Here is a 27,634-nt window from a genome sequence, read left to right on the forward strand (position 1 = left end):
GTCATGGGAAATAATCACCAGTGTCGGGAGGGTTTTTTTTAAATGTAATATGTTACAGGTTATTAGTTACCCTGTTAAAAATGTAATAAATAATGTAACTATTTAAAGAATACATTTAGATATAACCCCCTTTATGATCACCCACATTCTAATTAGTAACTTTAAATGAATTCCATACTTTTCCTGAGTAACCGTAATGGATTACAATTACATTTATTTGTAAATTACCTACTTAACTCCCTAACACTGACAATCACATCACATGACCTGCATGGGCACAACTGCAAGTCTACAGTGTAATGTGCGTTGACCATTGGAGGATTTCTTAATCAGTTTATCCTTTTCAGTCATTACATTGGCAGCCTCTTATTGCATTGTTTTATCATGAATATCCTGACTGAGTAAACATATATTACTATATATTCTTCTCTCATGAATAAAATACCCAATGGCTGGAGGGAATGTAATAACCGAGGGTCTCCAGTGGACACGCTTGTCTCTGAACACTTGCATTTGATAGTGTGTCTCTTCTCACTAAGCTTCTTTTCTACCTTTTTTTTTACAGGACTAGACTACCACCTACATTTTCTTTCATGTGTTATGTCTGCTGTTTGGTCATGCGTTTTAGTGCATTTCATGATTCCCACAGAGCTACAAACAGTTTTTTTATATTAGCACCCCAGGCAGGGAATGACAAAAATATCCAGCATTGTACACCTGCTACCTGTCAGTGAGGGTAGCTGCCTGTAGCCAGTATTAGTACAGTATGTTTAGTATAGAAGTTAATCATATATTCCTCTGATCCTTTAAATTTAAACAAAATATATTGTGTCCTCAAATGAACCCCATCGTTAATACATCTTAAAATAAATTGTAAAAGTCAGTTTATTGGATAATGTGTCTGCCTATTTTTGGTTTAGAGGTCTACTTCTCATCCCTGCTAGTAACTTCAATAACCACAGCATGAAAAATCAAGATTTTTCCATCTCAACTGTAATGGGATTTTACAGAACAAAATCCATATTAGGTACCGCACCCATTTACTGGAAAGGTCAGGTTTGGTGTCAAGCCCTCAAATTCAAGAAGTAAGATCTTTTAGGGAAAAGTCTGTCCTATGAAAAGAAGAAAATGTTTTGTTCCAACTCTGTCACTGCATTTTAAAAATTTATTTGGAATATAACTCCCTAATAATACAAGAGATAAGCGAGGCTGAGCCTAAGTTTGTCAAGCAGAAACGTAATCTACAACGCTTCCTCACCAGATAACTCCATTAATGCACTGAACGTCTGAGTCTGATTAAATCAAAAACAGGAAGTGTGTCCCAGGAGATTTGACTGCTTCTGACCGCTTAATCAGTTGTGTTTGATTGTCATTGAAGGTGAGCTGTCCCCATGCCGACACATGAACGGAGGCTGCGGTGACCTTTGTCTACTGACCCCATATGGAAAGGTCAATTGCACTTGTCGTGGAGAACGTGTGCTGTTAGATGACAACAGATGTGTGTGTAAGTCATGAGGAGCTTCAAACGTAATTACACAGGGGCTGCTAACCCTGAAAACATTATCCTTACCAGATATTGATTCTAATGATACTCTTTATGGATTGGTCATATTGAACTGAGCCATTGTCTACATTTATATGCATAGTGTAACCTGGTTACTGTTCACAGATAGGTTAAGATCTTGTTTGTGCTGTTTAGATGAACCTTTGATATTATTGAATTGATTCCTTTTTACATAGACACACAAACAGGACAACATGAGCTGCTGTGTCTGTTTCCCCTTTGACTAATCAGGAAGTTTGTTACTGACTCACAGTCAATACTGCTCAGGAAAATAAATCTATAATGCTGTGTGACTTTATGTCTATGCAGACAGCAGAACATGTAGTTCAAAGGAGTAAGATGTTTGTCACAGTTACCTGCCTAAAGTCACAAGAAGAAAGCATTGCAACAGTGTCTGACTTCCTAATTTGACAAATTGCTGGTTGAATTTGAAACACGATGTGAGAATACACCATAATGAGGGAGGGATTGTTCAAACAGGAGAAGTTTGGCCACACCATACATGGGAATGATTCAGAAGAGCTGGATGATGGCTTGAATAGCATAGAAGAGCACACACTTTCTACCACACCCCAGTCAAAACTAGAGCAGCAAGATGGCTTGTATTGTTAAATCATGAAGCTGCAAGCAGAGCACAGTGGAAGATTGTCAAAGTATGTTTTATTTAACTGTATGCTTGATGACAGAAATCACTAAAAGTACAATTTTGACATTTATTTTAAAATAACTACCATTTCAAATGTGGTACAGTTCTAGCTTCCATTTACATATGATACTATACCAGATTTCCCACAAGTTGAAGTATAAGCATAATGGGGTCACTGAATGCAGGTATGACATTTATAAATGTGGGTTGTTGAAGAGAATGCTCCAAGAGTGGAGTTCACTATGCATTGAAATGTAGCCTCTGATTTTACCTGTATGTTTAACACTTGTTCAGGATACACAGTCAAGCCTTGAGATTTTTACAGTCATTGTTCATGACCCACCTTCTCTTCTTCTGCAGCAGAAAATTCCTCCTGCAACATTCACAGTGAATTTGAGTGTGGGAATGGAGAGTGCATTAACTACCAGCTAACCTGTGATGGAATTGCCCACTGCAAAGACAAATCAGATGAAAAAATGCAATACTGTGGTAAGACTCACATATACTCATACATACAGTATATAACATAAAAGATAAGAATGTTTCAGGAAAATAGATTTTGGTTTGGTTTGGAATTATTCAGGCCAGTTCAGATCAATGATTCGGAACAAGACTTGATGCCACTTGATCTTAAACACTCTAGAACTGGGCTGTTCACATCAAAGCGTCGGCACAGACACGGATGACCGTTTCCAACAATGCACTGACATTGGCCGGATTTCTTTTTGTTTTTGATCGCCTATAAAGCTGCATTACTATCTATGAACAGATTAACTCACAACATTAGCTTAACGTTAGGATTAGGGTAATGAAAAAATTACAAAACATAACTTAGTAGGCACACATAGGATGCCAGCAGTCGAGCAAAGTGCAACATTTTTAAGCTATGATTGTCAATGTAATGCTATTCTTCAAAAAGTTGGATGAGCTGCCCTCCCCCCAACCCCCCTGTAAGAACTCTATCTGCAGACTCACAGTAGTGCACACAGCACACCCACTTTACTACATGACACAACCACTTGGTTAGGTTAAAGCATGACGATTGATATGGTTTGGGTAAGAGCATCAGGAGCGTGTGGCGTGCAGTGAAGTGAGTGTGGTGTCAAAGAGTCTGCAATTAGACGCTTGTCCTCCTCTGTCTACAAATTCACCATGTGCTGTTTCCTGATTGGTTGAAGAGAAATAGCTACCTCCTTACTTTCTAAAACTGCTCTTAGCGATTTAACAAGGTAGGTCTTTTGAGACCCCAGGCAACAGCTTTAGATGCTGTGCAACTAACGAGTTCACACCACTGCAATTTTTTTCTACAGCTTTCTAAAACTGTTTCATCTTGTTGTGAATCATTGATCTGAAGTCGGCTTTATAGGAATCATTGCTTAAAGCACCTGTTGATCACTTTCTGTCAAGGTCATTTCTGGAGCAATGGGTGTTTGGTCATATCTAACTATATTTATGCATTTCTTTGTGCTCAGACAACAGGAGCTGCCGGAAGGGTTTCAGGCCCTGCTACAACCAACGTTGTGTGGCCAACAGTCGTTTCTGTGACGGGATTGATGACTGTGGGGATAACTCTGATGAAGCCTTCTGTAGCAGTGAGTCACGACCGTTTGATCTCTTCTTCAATCCGTCCTTCCCTCAGAGGCAGGACGGATTAATGCTTATATTAATACAGCACGCGAGGCCACATGCTGTGCTAAGCCTTCACTATCTAATGAGCCCCAAGATCATAAAGAGTGCACATATTCAAAGATGCTCCTAACACCCTATCCTAAAAGACTACTTTTGAGAGTCTGGACAATGCTTCATGTCCCTTCAGTATGTCCAGACTCAGTTAACCCTGACCTTGTTGGTTAAATATTCTGGAAAAAAGTGCAGCTGTGCATATTTTTGTGCTGTAATTAGCAAAAGTGGGACAATATTGAAGAGTATAGACTCTTCATACCCTACCAAGCTGATTGAGTCTACAAGAAGACAGATAGCTTTGTTACAGTTAATGTGAACCTTGCAAGACAGCACTCTTGCATTTCAGAAGGAGTTTGTATATGCCATTTCCAGCATTCCATTTTCAATGGGGCATCATCAATTATTACCATTAAAGCATTTAATTATACTATTTTCTAAGCTGTATATTGGTAATAAAACGCAGAGGTGAAATGACAAGAGCCATTGTGCAGTATTTGGTAAATGAACAACAATGCATATATTAAGTGTCAATTGCTCTTGCACAACACTAAGAAGGTCATGATATATGGGTGGTTTTTAGGACGTGCAATCCACAGATATTGTAAGTTATCATGAACTTTTTTCAGTTTGGCAGTTTGCAACCAAGAGCTAATTTTCACCACCTCCAGAAAGAGCTTACACATATTGTTGTGAGCTGTACCTGTAACTGTCTCTGAGTGCTGTTTCTGTTCTGTTATCTTTTTGAAATGCTAATTTTTTCTCCCAGATGTCACATGTGGCTCATCAGAATCATCGTGCAAGGATGGGAGCTGTGTACCCAGCTCAGCCTGGTGCAACCAGGTCATTGACTGTGCTGATGCCTCAGATGAAAAAAACTGCAGTAAGTCCTTTATCCTGTACTTTGCATTGCAGCTACAATGTAAACACTCTATCTATAGCACATCACTTGGATCTAGTAACTTAAATCTGTGCTCGTCACTTGGATAAGATTGAATGCTGCCCCCCTCACCATCATTGCCACTGTGACAGACAATTATTGTGGTGCTGTGTTTTGTATTCAGACCACACCGACTGCTCTCACTTTTACAAGCTGGGGGTGAAAGAAAAAGATTTCATCAGCTGCAACTCCACCTCACTGTGCATCCACCCCTCATGGATCTGTGATGGTGCGAACGACTGCGGAGACTATGCTGATGAGACCAACTGCCAGAGTGAGCAACCAACACAAAGACACACATTTTGCATGTACATTCAGGGACAGATGTAAGGATGCCAGCTTCTGTCAAAAACACTTAAGACTGATCTCATTTGCAGTGATGATTATGACAGTGGAATAAGAAATTCAGAGAGAGCTTAGGAAAAGATATTGACCTCAATCATCACGAAAGCCCACAGGACTGACTTGGTTTTGTTGTTTGTCCCAGTTTCCCATGGGCAGAAGTGTGAGGAGGGCCACTTTGCTTGTCCAAGTGGGAACTGCATCTCCAGCGTGTGGCTGTGTGACGGCCAAAAAGACTGTGAAGACGGAGCAGATGAATTCCAGTGTGGTAAGCCAACAAAACTTACCTCTCATGGAAGAGCTCCTATACAAAAAACTTGAGATGATGTTGTTTTCTCTAACAAGAAGAAATAAATGAGGTATTTGGGTGCTGTACACAATACTGTTGGCAGATGGAGGGATATTTATTTTCCATTAACAAGAAGCTATTTATTGTAATGTTATTGTCATTTAAATAGATCCAGCCCTGCAACAAATATTACATATAATATACAGTATTAGAAGGAGACAAAATACAAGAGATGATTGTTTTTCGTGCCATAAGGCAATTTCTAGTTACTTTGTTTTGCTCCCCCTTATTGTGTATTTGTGATTTCTCAAGTGAATGATGCTGTTTTTTTGGGGGGGTTTAAAAAAAATCTAATTCCAACCATGAATTCAAAGTGAGGCTGTTGAGGAGATTATATTTTACCCTTCTCTCTATGAATTATAATATACAGCACTTTCACTGTAACAATTAATTAATGAGCCATCAGTCACTGAGATGGTTATACTGAAGATGGAAATGGGAGTTCAGCAAAATGCAGTGTCATCTGAAAGGATTACACATTACAATGCCATTCCTCTTCTTCCTTCACCAGAGGCAGCGAGAGCATACTTGATCTTTGCTTTGATCCAAGATAATGTATGCAGCATTTACCATGACAAAGTCAAGATCTCTCCAATTAAACAGGAGAACTGTAATTAAGTCATGGTATGGATTAATATAATTTGCCCTCAAAACCAACAGCTTGCACACATACCCATTCACATGTCATTGCTTTTGGCATGAAAGCAAATCGGACTGGGTGCTTTAATGTACGTGGTCAGAGTAGCTGTTAACCTTCATCACCGTCACACCCATGCACAAGGTAATTAGATCTGATGGAGCAGTCTACACACAGACAGTGTCAAAACACTTGCTACATGTATTGTATTATTAGTTGTATGCTTGGTGTACTGTCTTAAATTGTATGGTCAAGCCAATTAAAGTGTAAGAAGTTATGAAGCAGTCAGATATTAGTGCTGTCATCTGTGTGCAGACCTGGAGGAAGTACATCCTATTTGTCACACATATGCAAACAAAAAATGTTCTTGCTCCACCCCGCACTGTTTTTCTTTTTTATTAGTAATGCATGTGACATGGCTCTCAGGATGGGAATGTCAATCTGTCTGTCCACCAATTTAGTCCAGTCAGAAATATTTCAACGATTATGTTTTAGGATAATCTACATTTATCGCATTACAAAAAAATCTCGTACTGACCAGGGCACCACCTTTGGGACACAGGAAACTCTCTCATCTGAAGTAATGTGTAAGGATACAGTGATCTAAATATCTGCATTAAATTGAAGCCACAGACAACAACATACTAATAAATACATATGTATTTAACTAAGTTGTTTAATAAGTGAATAAAGGCGCTATCCTGAGATGACTAGGTCGGGACAAATAGAAATCAGCTGTTTCAGCTGTGGCGTAAGCTTTAAGATAACCCTAACCCTAACCCTAAGACAGCCTTGTTTTAACTTACCGAATCACCACAGGGTTCAACCGATAGATGGAGGAGACAAAACTGATCTGATATGGTTGTTGCTATTCTATTTAACTACTGATGATAGTTCTCCACTTATCAAACCTTTGAACGTCTAGTATATGAATATTAGGAAAACACAATACAATTACTGCAGTTTTTTTATACACATCCATAGTCCCTGAGCTACTACCTTACCGTGGTGGAGGGGTTTGCGTGTCCCAATGACCCCAGGAGCTCAGTTGTCGGGGGCTTTATGCCCCTGGTAGGGTCTCCCATGGCAAACAGGTCCGGGGGGAGGGGCCAGACAAAAGGTAGCTCAGAAAACCCCGATGACGAGCAAGATATTTGGATTTTCGTGTCCCTTGCCCGGACGCGGGTCACCGGGGCCCCCCCCTGGAGCCAGGCCTGGGGGTGGGGCTCGGAGGCGAGCGCTTGGTGGCCGGGCCTTCCCCCATGGGGCCCGGCCGGGCATAGCCCGAAAAAGGGACATGGGACCCCGCTCCCACAGACCCACCACCAGTGAGAGGGGCCAAAGGGGTCGGGTGCAATGTGAGCTGGGCAGCGGCCGAAGGCGGGGACCTTGGCGGTCCGATCCTCAGCTGCAGAAGCTAGCTCTAGGGACGTGGAACGTCACCTCTCTGGTGGGGAAGGAGCCTGAGCTGGTGCGTGAGGTTGAGAAGTTCCGGCTAGATATAGTCGGCCTCACCTCGACGCACAGCAAGGGCTCTGGAACCAGTCTCCTTGAGAGGGGTTGGACTCTCGTCCACTCTGGAGTTGCCACTGGTGTCAGGCGCCGGGCAGGGGTGGCAATACTTATTGCCCCCCGGCTTGGTGCCTGTATGTTGGAGTTTACCCCGGTGGACGAGAGGGTGGCCTCCCTCCGCCTTCGGGTGGGGGGACGGATCCTGACTGTTGTTTGTGCCTATGGTCCAAACAGCACTTCAGAGTATCCAGCCTTTTTGGACTCCTTGGAGGGGGTGCTGGAAAACACTCCCCCTGGGGATTCCCTCGTTCTGCTGGGGGACTTCAACGCCCATGTTGGTAGCGACAGTGAGACCTGGAAGGGTGTGATTGGGAGGAACGGCCCCCCTGATCTGAACCCGAGTGGTGTTCTGTTATTGGACTTCTGTGCTCGTCACGGATTGTCCATAACGAACACCATGTTCAAGCATAAGGGTGTCCATATGTGCACTTGGCACCAGGACACCCTAGGCCGCAGTTCGATGATTGACTTTGTAGTCGTGTCGTCGGACTTGCGGCCGCATGTCTTGGACACTCGGGTGAAGAGAGGGGCGGAGCTGTCAACTGATCACCACCTGGTGGTGAGTTGGCTCCGATGGTGGGGGAGGATGCCGGGCAGACCTGGCAGGCCCAAACGTATTGTGAGGGTCTGCTGGGAACGTCTGGCAGAGTCTCCTGTCAGAGAGAGTTTCAACTCACACCTCCGGGAGAGCTTCGACCATGTACCGGGGGAGGCGGGGGACATTGAGTCCGAGTGGGCCATGTTCCGTGCCTCCATTGTCAAGGCGGCTGACCGGAGCTGTGGACGCAAGGTGGTCGGTGCCTGTCGGGGCGGCAATCCCCGAACCCGCTGGTGGACACCGGCGGTGAGGGATGCCGTCAAGCTGAAGAAGGAGTCCTATAGGTCCTTTTTGGCTTGTAGGACTCCGGAGGCAGCAGACAGGTACCGGCAGACCAAGCGGAGCGCAGCTAGGGCGGTCTCTGAGGCAAAAACCCGGACATGGGAGGAGTTCGGTGAGGCCATGGAAAAAGACTTCCGGACGGCTTCGAAGAGATTCTGGACCACCATCCGGCGTCTCAGGAGGGGGAAGCAGTGCACCGTAAACACTGTGTACGGTGGGGACGGTGCGCTGCTGACCTCGACTCGGGACGTTGTGGATCGGTGGAAGGAATACTTCGAAGACCTCCTCAATCCCACCAAAACGCCTTCTGGTAAGGAAGCAGGGCCTGGGGGCTTGGGTGTGGGCTCTCCTATCTCTGGGGTGGAGGTCGCCGAGGTGGTTAAAAAGCTCCTCGGTGGCAGGGCCCCGGGGGTGGATGAGATCCGCCCCGAGTTCCTCAAGGCCCTGGATGCTGTGGGGCTGTCATGGTTGACACGACTCTGCAGCATCGCGTGGACATCGGGGGCAGTGCCTCTGGATTGGCAGACTGGGGTGGTGGTCCCTCTTTTTAAGAAGGGGGACCGGAGGGTGTGTTCCAATTACAGGGGAATCACACTCCTCAGCCTCCCTGGTAAGGTCTATTCGGGGGTGCTGGAGAGGAGGGTCCGTCGGATAGTCGAATCTCGGATTCAGGAGGAGCAGTGTGGTTTTCGTCCGGGCCGTGGAACAGTGGACCAGCTCTACACCCTCTGCAGGATCTTTGAGGGTGCATGGGAGTTTGCCCAACCAGTCCACATGTGTTTTGTGGACTTGGAGAAGGCATTCGACCGTGTCCCTCGGGGGATCCTGTGGGGGGTTCTCCGGGAGTATGGGGTATCGGACTCCCTGATAAGGGCCGTCCGTTCCCTGTATGACCGGTGTCAGAGCTTGGTCCGCATTTCCGGCAATAAGTCGGACTTGTTTCCAGTGAGAGTTGGACTCCGCCAGGGCTGCCCTTTGTCACCGATCCTGTTCATAATTTTTATGGACAGGATTTCTAGGCGCAGCCAGGGTGTAGAGGGGATCCGGTTTGGTGACCTCAGGATTGGGTCACTGCTTTTTGCAGATGATGTGGTCCTGTTGGCTTCATCAGACCGTGACCTCCAACTCTCACTGGATCGGTTCGCAGCCGAGTGTGAAGCGGCCGGGATGAAAATCAGCACCTCCAAATCCGAGGCCATGGTCCTCAACCGGAAAAGGGTGGAGTGCACTCTTCGGGTCGGGGACGAGATTCTGCCTCAAGTGGAGGAGTTCAAGTACCTCGGGGTCTTGTTCACGAGTGAGGGAAGGATGGAACGGGAGATCGACAGGCGGATCGGTGCGGCGTCTGCAGTAATGCGGACTCTGCACAGATCCGTCGTGGTGAAGAGAGAGCTGAGCCGAAAGGCGAAACTCTCGATTTACCAGTCGATCTTCGTTCCTACCCTCACCTATGGTCATGAGCTTTGGGTAGTGACCGAAAGAACAAGATCGCGGGTACAAGCGGCCGAAATGAGCTTCCTCCGTAGGGTGGCTGGGCTCTCCCTTAGAGATAGGGTGAGAAGCTCAGTTATCCGGAGGGAGCTCGGAGTAGACCCGCTGCTCCTCCACGTCGAGAGGAGCCAGATGAGGTGGTTCGGGCATCTAATCAGGATGCCTCCCGGACGCCTCCCTGGTGAGGTGTTCAGGGCACGTCCCACCGGTAGGAGACCCCGGGGAAGACCCAGGACACGCTGGAGAGACTATGTCTCTCGGCTGGCCTGGGAACGCCTCGGGGTCCCCCTGGAAGAGCTGGACGAAGTGGCTGGGGAGAGGGAAGTCTGGGCTTCCCTGCTTAGGCTGCTGCCCCCGCGACCCGACCCCGGATAAGCGGCAAGAAGATGGATGGATGGATGGATCCATAGTATCACTCCAAATTATATTTGTACTGGACCACTGGATATCACTCCTTTACTGCAACTATTTACATTTCTACCACAAGTCATATGGGGTAAATTGCAATTTAGTGAATAGCATAGCCAGAAAATAGTACCCACAGGAAGTCTCTCTTCAGTGTTAAAAACTTTACTAAAAGTGACCACTGGAGGGAAATGTGGGTATATGTAATGTGTGGTAATTTCATTGACTCGTAATTATCTTAGCTACATTTTATCATAGAAAATTCAGAGTCAGACCATATTCATTGCAATTACTTTGTGACCAATAAAATTGCAAGATAATTATACCCTTAATAAACATTAAATCAAACTTTGGCTAAAGACACACAGAATACTCAATCAAAGCCCTCCTTTAATTTATGACTGGCGCCTGGCAAATGTTCTTATCTGAAGTCACACTAGAGTGAAAAACCAAAAGGGGAGGATAAGTGTGTTTATGTGTGTGTGTGTGTGTGTGTGAGTGTGAGTGTGAATGTGTGTGTGTGAAACCAAGCGAATTAGAGAGGAGCGGAAGAGAATTTAAGATACATAGAAACGTGATGATAGGATTGTCCCAACTCATCAAAATGAGCTGATGAGGTTAACACAGTCTTTCTTGTTTTTCAAAGAAGACTCTTTTAATCAGGTGTTTTCAGAGACTCGAGGAGTTTATTAAAGAACTGCTTTTTAGTCTGTGTCATAAATCCCACTTCCAAACTGTTCGGAGTGTCTGGAGGTAAATGGGAGAGCAACTGCTCTGTGTGAAGAGTCAGACTGACACTGTAACGTTGAGAAAGGACTCTCAGTTTACTTTCGAGGAAATTTCCAAATTAAAGTTGAATATACCTCCATATTCTATTATATATTAGCTGAAGAAAGAGGCAACTACTGCAATTGAGTCGATTAAGATGAAGCTCTATAAACATTGATGGTCCACAGAGCGTGAGTCCGAATGACTTTAATAATTGACTTTCCATAGTGCCACTATGAGGGTGACATTTTTATTTTTTAGTAAAATGTCAACTATTATTGGATGGATTTGCCATGACATTTGGTACACATATCCATGATGCCCAAAGGATGATTTGTAATGTATTTGGTGATCCCCTGACTTTTCATGTAGTGCCACCAGCATGTGATCATTTTCACTTATCCAGTGAAATATCTCTTCATCTACTTTATTGATTGACACAAAATTATTGAATTATATGGACATTCATAGTTGCCTGACGATGATCCCCTGACAGCAGGTTGACCTTCGTGATTTTGTGTGAAACTGCTTGAGAAGGATGGATGCCATGAAATGTGGTACAGACATCCATGCCCCCCTCAAGATGGATTATAATAACTTTCTCTTGACTTTTCTTCTAGTACCATTATCAGGCCAAGATTTTAGTTTGCTCAATGCATTACTTTATGATCAAATGCTTGCAAAACTAATACACATTTATTTCAGATGTGCTTTATGTTTAGTGCTAATTAGAAAATGTTAGCATGCTAACAGGCTAGATTAACTTATTAAGATAAATATTGAGAATGTGCTACCATAAATGCAATATCATGTTTGTACTTAAGTCTAACCAAACCTTTACATTACCTTATAAAATGTAATTAATTTATCAACCTAATTTATAACATTTTTGGAAGACATGGACAAATGATCATTCTGTTGATAGAGGTGTCAGCTAAGAAAACATTAGTATGTGTTGTACTGGAGGGCTGGTACAAGTGATGTATTTTATCATTTCATTTGGAGGACTTATTGAAAGCAATACAGATGATTAAACATCAGCATGTTAGCAGTATCAGTGTGAGCATGTTAGCATGCTGACATTAGCATTTAGCTCAAAACAGTTATGTGCCTCAAAGCCACTAGCATGGCTATGAACTTTAGTCTTGTTTATGTATGATTCATTTTGCCTTCAAACCAGCCAGACTCCAGTAGTTTGGGATTGCTGACATCAGAGGCTAATTTTAAGAAGAAGAATAACACAAATAAAATGTGACCATAGAGCTTACATGTCTTTGCCTTTGAGAGTGTTTGGCTTGGATATTGCAGATCTTTTTCTTGTCTGGTTTGCTCTTCCTGTATAATTAACCAGCACCTTTGTTCACATTTCAGTTTCAGCAGATAGAGGAAGGCAGTTCAGTGCAATCTAGTTTTTATATTTAATGGTCTCCGGGTTATCTGATTTATTTTGTAAATTGGTCATGAATGTTGTTAGAGAGATGCATAACACATGGACAGCATTTCCATTCCTTCATCTAAGAATACCATTTGTGCCTGTGTGAAATGATAACACCCCATGCTTCAAATGTGCTTATATCAGAACTGATATGAATTATGCGACAATTCTTTGAGAAGTTCTGAATAGCTTTCTTAGGACAAATAGACAGTATTCCCATTCCTCCAAGTTAATTATCATATAAAAAGCTCTAGCCACTGATAATCTGACAGCAAAGGCAAAGTGGTTTGAGGAAAATGTCACTACATTTCAAAAATTTCAAATTCCACATCTGATTAGATGAAATAGTCATTTGTCACTTCACAATGCATAATGTGCCTTTCTACTGCTTGAAACACTATTGAAAATGAGACATGAAAGACTTCCTTTGATACATTTAATGTGCTGTAGACCTGCTATTTTGTTATACACGTGAAGCAGCTGTTCGCATTTGAAGTGCAAATTTAATATCACGCACAGAAAGTCTGAATAATCATGGTTTCCAGATTTAGCCACTTAATGTTTATCTCGCCCTTATCTTACATCATCATATCAGTACACATAAAGCTGGTGTGATGAACAAAGTCTGACAGGAAGGAAAGCAACGCAGCATGAGAGACAGACCTCCCTATCCTTTCCCCGCACCCCCAGCAGGATCCATAATTCCTTGTACTGTGGTCTGACCTGGAGCACATATCCCCCCTTCTTGCTCTCAACATCTCATCAAAGCTATGTCAGACTTTGCCAGGCCTGGCATCTGAGAGAAAGAGAAAGAGACCACAGAACGACTCCCCGGGGAGAGTGGGATGGCTCAGTGACACAAACTCAGCAGAGTTTATGAATATATCCGCATTTTACACGATGAACAGAATATGTCTCAGTGTTCCCATCACTACTGGGACTCTAGTTTCTTGTCAGATCAAAAGAGAGTCAATTAATCTTAATAATCAATACAGTAGAGTAGTACTATTTTGATTAAGTGCAGTATTAAATATGCAATTTAATCATTATTTAACCTTGTTTTTTTTCTTTCACAGTAACCATGAAAGAAAAGAAAAACATACTATGCAGAGTCCTTTGTGTGGCAGTAATACTCATGTGTGTTGCTAAGCTGAAAAAGCTACAAAAGAAAACAAGCAAGCCAAGGGGCAAAGAGGAGCCAGCACACTTGTTGTGTTTTGATTAAAGGCACTAAGCCCCTTCTATAGAGTATGCTGCTTCTTTGTTGTTGTTTCCTCACTTTGTATGATTTATGGCATTGAAATTTCTTTCCCACTGCCCTCTGCAGACTCATCATGCTTGTGGAACCAGTTTGCCTGCTCGAAGAACAAGTGCATTGCCAAACAATGGTTATGTGACGGGGAGAACGACTGCGAGGATGGCCTTGATGAGAGCGTGCAGATCTGCGGTTAGTGCCCTTTCAGATGTCATGAGGAATCTTGCTGCTCATATAAAAGGTCACATCTGCTATATTACGTGTGACAGCTCCATGTGTTCCTCTAGCTGAGCTGGAGATGAATGAACAGGAATTAAACAATCTTAATAAGACAATAATTGAGATCACAGGCATTTCTGATTCGAGTGGGCACAGAGGCAAATATATTTTTCATCACTGAGGCCCAAGAGGCACAACTATTTTAGTGGGCAAACGAGATGTGTGTGTAATGAATTCCACAATAAAATAAAACAAATCCAACCTCAATAAAAAGACAAGAATAGCTGTGAACATTGGTTGTATAATTGGATTGTAATGGAGTGTCAAGGAAATATTAACGAAATGGCCCAGAGGTTTCAGGGCCCAATTTCAGTTAAAAGCAACTTATGTATTGTAGCTGTGCATGCCTAATTAAGCTACTGCATTCACCTTTTATTTCTCTGTAGAGCCATTTTTCTGCAGTGGTCGCTTTTGCCTTAGACAGAAAAAGGAGAGTATTGCTGACTTACAGAATTCAAGTGATTAATTGCCCACTCATTATTTGTTTATTGCTACAAGGGGAACTACTACATGATTAAAATCCATTGGGGTCATAACGGGGTATCAATTTAAAACCATACCCAAATCCTTTATTATTTTAGGTCTAATGGGATGATGCGCTGTGGTTTTTGTAAAATCCCAGTCACAGAAGGTACCATCCTAGAAAAAGAAAAATGCATCTGCATTAGTTCAGTGCCCTATGTGCTTATTCTTCTCTGTGGTGCATTTGACCGTTGTATTTTGATATGTTTGAGTTATTTTGTGGCCATTGGAAGTTATGAATCTGATCGAGTGGCTATGACATGTGGAGTTCCTCAGGGGTCAGTTCTTGGACCCCTTCTGTTCAGTCTATATATGCTGCTTTTGGGTCAAATTCTGCAGAACACTAATGTAGACTACCACGGTTATGCAGATGACACGCAGATATACCTAGCACTGTCTCCAGAGGACTACACTCCAATACAGTCATTGTGTCAGCTATAGAATAGATTTTAAAGTTCTGCTACTGATCTACAAATCACTGAATGGTTTAGTAGAATATAAACCCAGTAGGGCTCTGAGATCTACTGACTCAGGTCAGATAGTTGAGCCCAGAAATCAGCCCCAACTTTGAAGCTTTTTAAATCCAGGTTAAAAGCACACAAATTAAATCATTATTTTATGCTGCAACCTTATATTTAGTATTTTATTTCTCTCTCTGTCTATTTTTCTGTACTTTGTTTTTATTATTAGTTTTTTTTTATTTCCAATTCTTACTGTTATGTAAAGCACATTGAGTTGCCATTGTGTATGAAATGCACTATATAAATAAACCTGCCTTGCCTTCCCTGCCTTGCCTTTTGAAAGTAGAGCATGTGGTCCTGTTTCACACTCAGGCTCAGTGACATGCGCTCCAGGACTGTTCAGCTGCCCGGGGTCGTACGCCTGTGTTCCAAAACGTTGGCTCTGTGATGGCGAAAGAGACTGCCCTGATGGGAGTGATGAACTTTCTGCAGCTGGCTGTGGTAAACGCCGCTTTCTAGTTCAGCACTAAAATTGCTTTCTGCAATCATAAAAACAACTGAATGTAATCCCAGAATTAAGAAACGATTGTTTGTTTACACGTTGTCGTTCATGTACAGTTTGAAATTACATTGCATGAAATAGTAGCTCATAGAACATGAAACCCACATAACACCTTCTGTTTTTGTTTAAACAGGAACAAATAGTATAGTGGAAAGCTGTTTTATTTGCATATTTGCACAATTCTGTGAAAGTACTGTAATTTGGATTGCCTCCCACAAGTGTTACCAGACCATTGATCTGAACCTTTATTGTCTCTTCTTTGATTCAAGCCTACTTAATAACTTAAAAACAAGAAAACACAGACAGAGACTAGTGGATTAGTAATTATGTATACAAGTGCTGATGCTCTACTCATATTACATGCTGTTTTTGAAAAAAAGCAAAATAAAAAAAACTGTCCATTGATTTGCACTTGAGCCCCTCTTCTTCCTGTGTATTAGCACCCAACAACACATGTGATGACAGCTCGTTTCACTGCCGCAACAAGGCATGCATCCCCCAGCGATTCGTCTGTGACCATGATGATGACTGTGGCGATGGATCTGATGAGTCAGTGGAATGTGGTAATTAGATTTATTTTGCTCTATTGCTCTTAATATTCACTAATTGTAAATGAATATGTCCTCATTTAAAACTACATTACTTGTTCTTTTTCATTGCTTATACCATTTAAAATCTGCATTATATTTCAGAAAAGATGTTCTCCATGATCATAGACCATACATTAAAAGGACTGAAATATCTGGAGCTGTTAACTAATTAAACTGTGAGATAAGACTCGCTAAGATTTACAGTATGAAAAACATATGACAGATTTAGGAAGATCAAACCTTAAATGAATTAAGAGTGTAGACATAATGTAGGAGACACAATGTTTTAAGCAGTTCCTTTATTCCTTGGCCTTCCTCGGTTTGTTTATGCAGATAGAATAACATGTAAAATGATGTAATGATTACAGTATGTAAAATATTTGCTCTTTTAACCAGAAATTAATTGATTGATTGATTAGTTGATTGATTGATTGATTGATTAATTAAACTGTGCCATCCAAAGTTTTTTAAGCTTTTGAAAATGATAATGTACTTTGATCTTTTAGCAGCTTTTTTGTTGTTCTTCTTCTTCTACTTCTTCTTCTTATCATTATAATTATTGTTATTGTTTATTTTTTTAATTATTTTATTATTATTTTTTATCTATTATTATTATCAATCTATAAATATATGTTTTTCAGGTCTGAGTAGTGGATAGTGTTCTAAATTTATATTTGACCGAATGAACACCATCACACCTCCCAATGGCTTGATTTGTTCATCCAATAATGTTTGTATATACACTAGGAGCATGCTTCAGTGGAAGTCTTGTCATGTATATCTGTATGTTACACTATTTGCACTCAATTCTACTAAAGTTGCACCTTAAGCTGAAGCTGTGTCACTGCTCAGCCCATGTGTGACTTGGTTAAAAAAATCACTATCTCTCTTTCTTCAGTCTATCGCTCATGTGGATCAGAGGAATTTCGCTGCAGGGACGGCCGCTGTCTTCTTAGCTCACAGTGGGAGTGTGACGGCTATGCAGACTGTCCTGACCACTCTGACGAACTGCCTCTGAACCTCAAATGTCTGGCCGCAGGTAAGACTGCTGTTTGGCTCTCAGCTGGAATCTCTTCATCATTGTCACCAGCAGCACCTTTCGCCCAGGAAACTGGCAGGGACATATGGCGGAATTAAAAGGCGCTACAACCAGCAGAGCTTTCCAGAAAGGAATTAAGCTGTTGAGATCCTTTGTCAGATCAAAAACATCCCCTGACTTTGTTGAGAAATTAAAGGGCGTTGTGCCAGTGACAGTCGTCTCTTGCTGTTTTCAGGAAGCTTGTGCAATGGCTCCTTCTTCATGTGCTCCAATGGACGCTGTATTTCTGAGGGGAATCTCTGTGATGGGAAAGATGATTGTGGCGACCAGTCAGATGAGAGGAACTGTAATGTCAACGAATGCTTGAATCGTCGGGTTAGTAGGTGCACACAGGACTGCCAGGATCTGCCTGTTGGATACAAGGTAAGTGACCAGTGGGCTTAGTCATGGTTCAGAAGCTTGGAAGTACAAACCTAAACCTAAACCTAATTCATCCAGCAAATAGATAAACCAAGCTGCAGTAAAGTGTAGGTGGAAAGATAATAAAATAAAAAACATTTATAACAACCTATGAGACTGTGTGATTTGCATTATAATATGAATGACCCACAGTACTAAGCACTAGCATCCTTTCTAATTCAGGAGCAGGTAAAATGTGGGGCTTATATTACTAATAGTGTAGACATGAATGATTAATGACTGATAATGAATCAAGCCTTAGTTTGCACATCATTAAACAGATAAAGATGGGTGGGAGCATGCACACATCTAGTCTTTAACTTTTTGAATAACCTTGAATACTGTAAGGAGAGTTTAATGATATGCCAACAACTGTCTGTGCTACCAGACTGTGTTGGCTGATTGTGCTGTGCCTGGCAATAGCGTGTGATGTAAGGGTTGAATCCAGGTCAAGGCCACATCCACCAGAGTGTTATGTTGGCCATCTCTGTGGTCATACTGCAGTAGTTAATGCTTTCATTCCTGGATTTCTCTCTCTTCCTCTTCCATAAGATGTTGCTCACTGCGTCAGAAAAGTGGCTGAAAGCATAGAAAACATCTCTTTCCTGTCACGACAGGGTCAGAGCTGCACAGAGAGCACATCAATGCAGACCCTTGGCTCATCCGTTTGTGGCCTGAACAGGGAGATCAGCAGAAAGGCCCTCAAGGTTATAACTGGTTAAGAAAGGGATTTGCTGTGGATCCAGAGGAGCTGATACAAGCACTTTGAGTTATTTTAGGGAGGCCCTGGTCATGAAAGTATGATGGACTTTTTAGTACAGTATGTCTGTATCATGGCTTTGATGTCATCATATAGGGTATGCTGGTTTCTAGGTTTTGAGGCATTTTCATTGCTGACCTTCACTGCTCTGATTAAACTTTGATTAAAAACTAGACACATCTTAAACCAGCCTGTTATAGCATACTGATTTTATAGCAGAGTATACAGAAACAACCAAAAAAGGGTAAAGAACAATCTCAAATGTTTATTGTTTCTATGTCTTTGCCAACGGAATCATAAAACATGAGCAATTTGCTTGCAAAGGAATTTCAAATCTACCATTTTTAAAAATGTTTTTCTTTGTGTTTTCCTGTCATCAGTGCAAATGCTGGCCTGGTTTCTACTTGAAGGATGATGGGAAGACATGTGTGGATGTTGATGAATGTTCCACTACCCTTCCATGTAGCCAGCGCTGCATCAACACCTACGGCTCCTACAAGTGTCTGTGCGTGGATGGCTACGAAGCCTTGGAGCGCAACCCTAATACATGCAAGGCTCTGTCTGGTGAGCCTGATATTCGCTCTCTCCACTTGTAGAATTTCAGAGTGCTACTGTAAGTCCCACCGGTCCTCTAATACTGCATGTTTCTCATTTTAGCTGAAGAGCCGTTTCTCATTATGGCGGACCACCATGAGATCCGGAAGCTGAGTGTGGATGGCTCAAATTACACCATCTTGAAGCAGGTAAGCGATATCTACATCATTGTTGTGTAGTGTCTGTAGAGACATTCTCACAGGATAGAGGATGAGCATTAGTCCTGTTATTAGATTGATGTACTGCTAAGAGGTGACAACAGATTGTCAATCAAATTACCATCATGTCCTCTTTTTGTCTAATTTTAAATTTTTCTGCTCTTTTGTACACAGTGTGTCAGCTATATCTTAGAGAGTATGGGTTTTTTGACTCTTAATGCAGTACAAGCAGATTTGTCTAATCCCAGTTCATTGCAACTGAGTCACCTAAGTGCATGTAAAGGCCTAACCCTAACCCTATGCCATTTAAGATGTATTACAACATGGTTTTCAGAGCCAATTTCTGAAATTCTGAAACTGTACCTTTATACAGAGAAGTAAAACATGAAGCAAGTCATACACTGTGAATGTACTGCTCCCATTATAACAGTACAGAACATTTATTGCAGATTTATGGATAATTTTGTTGGAAAAGAATAAAGTAGACATCATGACAGTGAAAACAAAATGATGTGATTCAGACTCTAGGAGATATAGTTGTATCAAAATGTTTGCAGTCTGTTTGTCACAAATCATTCGATGTGCTTTGGTCTTTTTTTCTCTCAAGTTTGCTATACTTGATCTGAGAGGCACCTCATTCAGCTGCACATTTTATGAGATATGAGGGGAAAACTCCTTTTCGATGTAAATTATTAATTACTTCTGCATAGGTTAGTGTACTCCACAGCTTCAAGGAGTTATCTTAACAAGAGGGTTTCATGGTTAAACTTTTAATGGCTCGCAAACCTCTTTAAAGTATTGTTATGTGTAAATGAGATGTCCACTGTCTGTCATGATTTCCCAACTTCCACCATACAGGAAGAGAAAACTGTCCAACTGATTGGCAGAGATCAAAATCACCCAATTGAGTACCGCATGGAAAAGCTATTTCAATCGTTCTTAGGTCTCGTCACAGCTGCTCAGGGCAATGCTTGAATCTGACTGTTGATTACCACAAACTGTTGGCTGTTATTAGCTGTAAATCAACCCACAGGTAGCCAGCAGTCCCCTCTTACGGTCATGTTAACCTCTTGACTCGATGGGCTCTACTGTCTGTATCAGAGTTCTCATCAGCCACAACTCACTTTAATCACTGCATGTAATGGAAACTAGAGAGGGAAATGTGCACATGGCTTTGCTAAGTGGTGGTGGATACTTCACTGACCTCATCTCACTTAACCACACCATTACATACCCTGTTCAGATTATATGTTCATGATATTATGTAAATTTCAAATGAGCCAATCATTATCTTTATATTGCTTCTGCTGTCTGCATAAATGTGTCCTCCCACCACAAATATGACTGACTCACAACATAACTCTATCACTCCAACACATTTTTAAAGCCTATTCAGTGTGTTTTAGAGCTGCTCTGTTTATCCTCACCTACCTAGTTTTAATTTTTCAATATGATCAGTTACGGTAAAGCTGTAAGATCAGATTCTGCTTTTCATGAGGTAATGTGATTATGTTGGATAACTTTGTTTTTTACATTAATTCATTTTTGGCCTAAAGCTTAGAGAAGCAAGTTTATGATTAGCGGGTTGCTCGTTCAATCCCCCAGACCTGCAGGGTAAACCAGGTTGAGGACAGTGAAGAAGCAGGGCTTGCCCCTCCCTCATTACCACTATTCAGGTGCCCTTAGGCAAGGCCCTTAACCCCAACTGCTCCAATGGAGCTGCTCAGCTGCTGGCAGATCATACTGTAGTTGTACTGCTTCCATGTATGAATATGTAACTGTGTGAATGTGATCTGGGTTTTCCTGAAAAAGAGACCATTGCATTCATCTGAATAAATAAATGTTTAAAAAGGCTTTCCATGAGCTGTTAGATAAAATGACAAATTCAATCATTTTAGCTAACATTCTGTGTTGTTATTTTACTGATTTAACAAAATAAATCAGTGAAATAACAACACAGGATGTTCTTATAGACAACAACAGCATAGTTAATAGATACAGTAACAACTGCTGTCCTGGCAAATTATGTTTGTGTAAGTATAGTAAAGTAGAGTAAACTGTATTGGTTGATTAAACTTGAGCACATTGCAACCAATTGAAATTGTTGGCTGGTACTATAGAATGACCTCACTTCATAATCATGCTTGAAGCAAAAGCAAAGTTAATTAGCAAGCAAAACTTTGGTGACCACATTCACTGCCCATAAGATTTTACTGTCAGACATAGTGTCTTTGTGTTGTTATAGAGAGAAAAGAAGTTGAATATGTGTTCATGCATGTGGACACGCTACTGATGCAAGTACTTCCATTGTAATAAAGTGTTGTAATTAAGCTTTTAATTTTTTATGAATTTCAAATGTATTTTTGCTTTATCTACTGTTTCAAGCTTATGATTGGGTGTGATGGGTGTGTAGTTCATTGTTTTCCATGTAGTCGGCAGGGGAAATGAACTGAAAGTGTAGCTCTAGATCTGGAGGCTCTGGTAAGGTGTCATGCGGGTTTCATCTTTATAGCTGATGGTTGGACTGAAGGAAGGCTCCCTCGGGACACTTTGGCGCCTGTCTGTGAAGGTGTTGATGATCTGATGAAGATGTCTCATTTCACCTGTCAGATTATCTGACACCTTTTCTGTGCACCCATAGTGCGAGATAGCAGGGTGGGGGTACTTGTTTGGTGAGCAGCTCTGTCTGACTGACAGCAGGGTCCTGTGAGCATGACAGAGAAGGGAAGTACCTCACTCATGTGCTTTGATAGGACTTCGACTTCATTTTCACTGACTCTTGAAATACTCTGTATTGCTGAAGGCATTGCAACCTATGGGAAAACCTAACTAAATCAATATTGCTTGTAAATATCATAGGAGGTACTGTAGAAATTTAGCTTGCCTTTGGCAAATATGAATGATCCTCATCATGTTGCTACTTATTTGTGAGTATTTCAAATAATTGATCAAACTTAATCTGTTTCAGTGTTACCTGTTGTCTGTGTTCTATACAATAAACAATTACAATACATGAAATTTTGCTCCTGGGATGGGAATATCCTCTATTAGACAACCTTTTTTTATATTTATGCAGTCCTTTCTTTTTGTGTGTACTTCACAGGGTCTCAACAACATCATCCACATAGACTTTGACTACAAGAAGGAGTTTATCTATTGGGTGGACTCAACCAGGCCAAGTGGTCGAAAAATCAACAGAATGCGCCTCAATGGAAGTGATCTCAAGGTACATCAAGATTTAGTTGATTGTGTATCATTTGTTGCCTTGTGCTACCTCACCCAAAAATCATTGGCTTGATCTTTATTTCTGCCTCTCCAAGTTTTTAAAATTATTTTATAAATCCTTATTTGCAATACCAAGCAGCTGTTTTATCCATTTGAACTCATATATTTTACATTATCAAGATCACACTAGCTTTTTAATGTTGAAGATGAGTCATATGTGATGCGACATCAGTTGATGATGGTCCTTTTATATAGACCACATAAAGGATTTTTACAGCCTGTTAGCTTAATCAACAATGAGTGTCTGTACAGTAAGTGATGATACTAGTCATATCACCAATGGCTTTAAAATGAATGTAACAAACCTAATGAACACAACAGTGCTCTTTGGTTTAATCACCCAGATTTGTCTGGGTCATGGGATCGGAGCCCAGACACTGGGGACACTGGGACGTCAAAACAGAACACCTGCTGGGCCCACATCCCACAACTCATTAGCATTGGTGTGAGGGGGAACCAGACTCATTCAGCTCAATTACTTCCACAGTCTGTGTTTAAGCCACTGCCACAGCTTAGCAAGAGGACAAACTGCGTGAGACACAGATCGGGGAGGTCCCGAAATTGTGTTAATTAAAAGAGCCACTGATATCTAGTCGAATGTTATAGGCTTGTGAGGAGGAGACAGATCGGACATGAGTAAGGATTTCTGTGGATTTTTGACTCTGCCAAAATGGGATTTTCATCTGATTCTGGCGGAGATTAATTTAATTCTACAGTTTGATTAAAACAGTGTAGGATTATAGTATTTTGATTTTCAGTATTTCATTTGTTATTATTTTTATTTTTCCCCGCTGCTGTCCTGTACTGAAACATAGACGTAGATGTAGATTTTAACAGTTAGACTTATCAGTCATCAGCCAATCAGTCATGTTCAGCATATATTTTGCATTCGATAGCTGATGGAAAACACCCACTTTGTCATAAATGATCCCACATAGTGTGATGCGGTAGCTTTCTGTCTTATGTAACTGGGTTCACCTTAAATATTCTAAGGCTGTGTCCATTCTTGTTGTAAACAATCATTGTTGAAACAGCCAGTGCTACATGTCACCATGGTGGCAAAGCACAGTTGCTATTTATGTATGTGAAAACACTTTGGATTAACACAATTATGAGAGACAAATGCATCATGTCTTCTTAGGGACATTTCAGTTATAAAGCAACAAGTTTTACTTTTAATGGGCTGAAAGCAAAAGTTTTTTGTCAGCCAAAAGTGAAACAGCTTTCAGTATCTGCAGAGATCAAACATACTCTGGATTCTTCAGATCTTTATGTTTTAGAGTCACATTCAAATATTGACATCCCTCATAACTTAGAACAAGTTAACTTTCTGGAACCGAAGGCTCTATTAAAACATAAACTAATCTTTTCAGTCAATACAGTCAGATGCTATGGATGAAGTCCACCAGAGGGACTTACTGTACATAATGTAATGCATATCAATTAATTTTTTTCCCGGGGAGGCAGTTTTGATGGAAAGTATTGCACATTGAGTGACATTTTAGAGGCTGTTTTTATTTTTTTGTCCAAATTACTGCTTAGAGGACAGTCCAGTCTTTTGCCAAGGCTATATATTTTCTCGCAAATGATGACAGAAAAGGCCTCAAAGCACACTATGTTCTTTAATGACAGATTGCACGGGTGCTGGGATTTTGAAAAAAATGTTTTCAAGGCAATGGCTTTATCTGCCAGCTGGCACAATGATTGTTTATTCTGAACAACTGCTTTTTCAAACTCAAAGGCTAGACTATCGTGGGGGTACTGATGGAGTTCCTAGATAGTTTCTAGATTTTGGTCACATCAGTTAGATACCTTCAATTATATTTTATAGCGCAATTAGACTAATGAGAGAATTAATGAGCTGTTGCCATAGCTTTCTGTCTCTCTGCTGCCCTCTCCCCTACCCCATCTGCTTTATTTTTTATCATTTACTGGTTAACAAATACTCATATAAAGGGTACTTTTTGGAAATGAACGGTTTTCTGTTGTCACATTCAGAGACATTGTATTTGAGTATACAGCTAATGAAGCTACCTTGTATTGCACACACAAGTGCAAAGAGCAAATTACATGACTTTTACTGGATCATATAAAATAAACTCTGTCATGCATATTGTCTTCAGCTTTTTTCACTTTGATCTATATTAGCAGCTAGCACATATTTAAGTGCTCATCAAAATACAATGAATGTAATTAAGAGTACGGACGAGTCAGATTAATTATATTCTTTCTAATGTCAGCCACAACTGTAGCTGTCTTATAGCAGCAGAAATGATTTGTGCTCTCCATCTGTAGTCTCTAATTTGAGAAACATGTTATGCATAATTATGCATGGGTCAAACTACATTGGTACCTTAATTAATTAGATACAACTTCAGACACAGCTCCCTGATCTGACAAAGTGAGTGCAAAGTGTGACTTTCTTAACACCAGACTAGTACGCTCTTTCACAGAGAGTCCAAGTGACATAATTTGGTGTATAGTAGGTATCAACTTTTGGCAAAACTCAAAACACCATGATCAACCAAACAAATGTGTAACTGTCAGTTAATGCTTGTCCCATGTTAGCAGTTGTGGCAATACATTTGGCACATAAACATAACTCAATGACTGATTTACAACAACATTTTCATAAGTTTGAGTAAGAGAAACACTGATAACAGACATCTCAGGTAACAGCTTGTAGACCAGTTATCACAATATTAATTTTAGTTGTGTGTTATTGAGAGCGTACTAATGTCTTTAAATTGATGTTTATAGGATATAAAGGTTGATTCAGAGTGATTCTGATCTGCTTTCTTTTTCTGTCTGGGTTGAAGTAATGTCTTCCAACCTGACATACAACCCATCCCTTGTACATGCTCTAGTGTTAATTGATGGTTAATAATGTCCTGCATGTCTAAGATGCAAGGGTCACAACTAGCAACTGAAATTGATTTCCATTTCCCTGCGTTACCAGATAGTCCACAGAACAGCAGTTCCCAGCGCCTTAGCAGTGGACTGGATAGGAAAGAATCTGTATTGGTGTGATGCAGAAAAGAATACACTGGAAGTATCCAAAGCTAATGGCCTCTACCCTACCATCCTGATCAGCTCTGGTCTCAAGAACCCCACGGATCTAGCTCTCGACCCACAGACTGGGTAAGCATATTAAATTTTAGCAAGAACTCGCAATTGTGTTACATGAAAGGGTTTTTTTATCTCTTGGTCCATCTATTGTGTATTAGCCAAGGTTTTATCTCACAGCTTGAGTGGAGAACAGGGTATGTGTAGATACTTAAGTCGTAAACTCTTAGATTCAGCTCTCATTTGGGGAATTTCATTTTGTGTCTGTATTGATTTCCATTCCTATCATAGTTGCCTGCTGTAGTACATAGTTCTTTGAACTGTGCTATATTTTCTGACTAGGTACGTATTCTGGGTAGACTGTGAACCCCCTCACATTGGGCGTATTGGAATGGATGGTCGAGGGCAAACGGTTATCATTGACACAGAAATATATAGCCCCGCTGCTCTCACTATTGATTATACCAACAAGAGGCTCTACTGGGCAGACGACAACCACATTATGTTTGCCAATATGGATGGCACCCAAAAACGCAAAGGTGAGTTACAGTAAGATACAGACAATATCTTTACATTTCTCAATAGTCTTACTTTTAAATACTTTTTCCAAATCTGACTTTTAAATGTTAAAACTGTAAATTGAACTCTAAGGATGAGTGGTACCTATTATTGTTTAGAAATTGTTATACAATTACTGCTATTACGAAGTAAGAATATTTTTTTGTTAAAAAATGCAAGATTGTTGTAATTGTAAATATTTGGATATTACTGATTGGTCAACTCACATCAACAAATGTCCAAAGTAATTTGTATTGTAAGTTCCCCCTTTTTCACAGTTAACTGCAAATCCTGGTTAGTGAATTGAATAAAGTTTCAACATGGCCATTTGTCCCTCTCCAGTATCTTATGATCACATCCAAGGGGTAATGGCACTGACTTTGTTTGAGGACTTTGTCTATTGGACGGATGGAAAGTCCAAATCACTACGGCGTGCTCACAAGACAACCGGCGCTCTAGGGATGGAGCTCCTCAACTCCTGGCAAGCCATCAAATCCATCAAGGTCTACCACTCACTGCGCCAGCCTGAAGGTATGAAGTCCATCTGGCACTTGTGTTTATTATATCCTACCATGCCGAGCAGTGTTTAAGGGCCTTCTATACAGTTTTAAATACAGGCTTGTGTAATACAGAACTCTCTGTTTTGCACTTCTTTACAGTACCCAAGCACCAATGTCAGATTGCAAACGGAGGATGCAGTCATCTGTGTCTTCTGTCTCCCGGTGGGGAACACAAATGTGCATGTCCCACTAATTTTTACTTGGCTGCTGACAATAAGACCTGCCTCTCCAACTGCACCTCCAGTCAGGTCAGCTGAATTTCCCACCATTAGTCCAGTTTGATAATATTGTTTCTATTGTTGCTTTTCTGTCCTGATCAGTGCTTTCCCCTCAGAGGCAAAAATTGCTTTACTTTGATATGCTTTTCTCATCTGACATGTACCTCAGGTCTTAGGAAATGGTTATTTATTGATTTTGACTTTGGCTTTGAAGAAAATTGAAGCTGAAGTGGGGATTCAAGTATTCATGTTGACTTCTGTTTTTGTTTTTTTTCTTTCTTTTAAATATATTTTTCTGGGGTACTAACAGTTTCGCTGCGGGACAGATGAGTGCATCCCTTTTTGGTGGAAGTGTGACACGGTGGATGACTGTGGGGATGGATCAGACGAACCTGCAGACTGCCGTGAGTGTCATGTTATTTCCAAGGTTGGCTTTAAAATAGAGCTATAGCAAAGAAAGTCATCTCCTATTCTGGTGAGCTTCAGGGTATATTCAAATTGAATTGGAACAGAAGGGACTGATGTTTCTGTCTTTGCTGCTTATTTACTTTTGGTTTAT

General features: G+C 41.1%; 1 protein-coding gene across 1 annotated transcript in view; it reads left to right on the forward strand.

Annotated features, from left to right (window-relative positions):
- Positions 1-27,634, forward strand: part of lrp1bb (low density lipoprotein receptor-related protein 1Bb) — a 204,709-nt gene that overhangs the window by 140,648 nt on the left and 36,427 nt on the right. The window contains exons 46-64 of the mRNA XM_053329127.1: positions 1,379-1,504; positions 2,571-2,699; positions 3,683-3,802; positions 4,660-4,773; positions 4,955-5,104; positions 5,318-5,440; positions 14,037-14,156; positions 15,599-15,727; positions 16,229-16,351; positions 17,277-17,417; positions 17,653-17,840; positions 19,017-19,200; positions 19,294-19,379; positions 22,492-22,614; positions 25,633-25,814; positions 26,082-26,278; positions 26,640-26,828; positions 26,957-27,105; positions 27,386-27,479. Of these exons, the coding sequence (XP_053185102.1) occupies positions 1,379-1,504; positions 2,571-2,699; positions 3,683-3,802; positions 4,660-4,773; positions 4,955-5,104; positions 5,318-5,440; positions 14,037-14,156; positions 15,599-15,727; positions 16,229-16,351; positions 17,277-17,417; positions 17,653-17,840; positions 19,017-19,200; positions 19,294-19,379; positions 22,492-22,614; positions 25,633-25,814; positions 26,082-26,278; positions 26,640-26,828; positions 26,957-27,105; positions 27,386-27,479 (2,667 nt within the window). The remainder of the gene's footprint in view (positions 1-1,378; positions 1,505-2,570; positions 2,700-3,682; positions 3,803-4,659; positions 4,774-4,954; positions 5,105-5,317; positions 5,441-14,036; positions 14,157-15,598; positions 15,728-16,228; positions 16,352-17,276; positions 17,418-17,652; positions 17,841-19,016; positions 19,201-19,293; positions 19,380-22,491; positions 22,615-25,632; positions 25,815-26,081; positions 26,279-26,639; positions 26,829-26,956; positions 27,106-27,385; positions 27,480-27,634) is intronic.

The sequence above is a fragment of the Scomber japonicus genome, chromosome 11, assembly GCF_027409825.1.
Source record: "Scomber japonicus isolate fScoJap1 chromosome 11, fScoJap1.pri, whole genome shotgun sequence".
NCBI classification, from domain to species: Eukaryota; Metazoa; Chordata; class Actinopteri; order Scombriformes; family Scombridae; genus Scomber; species Scomber japonicus.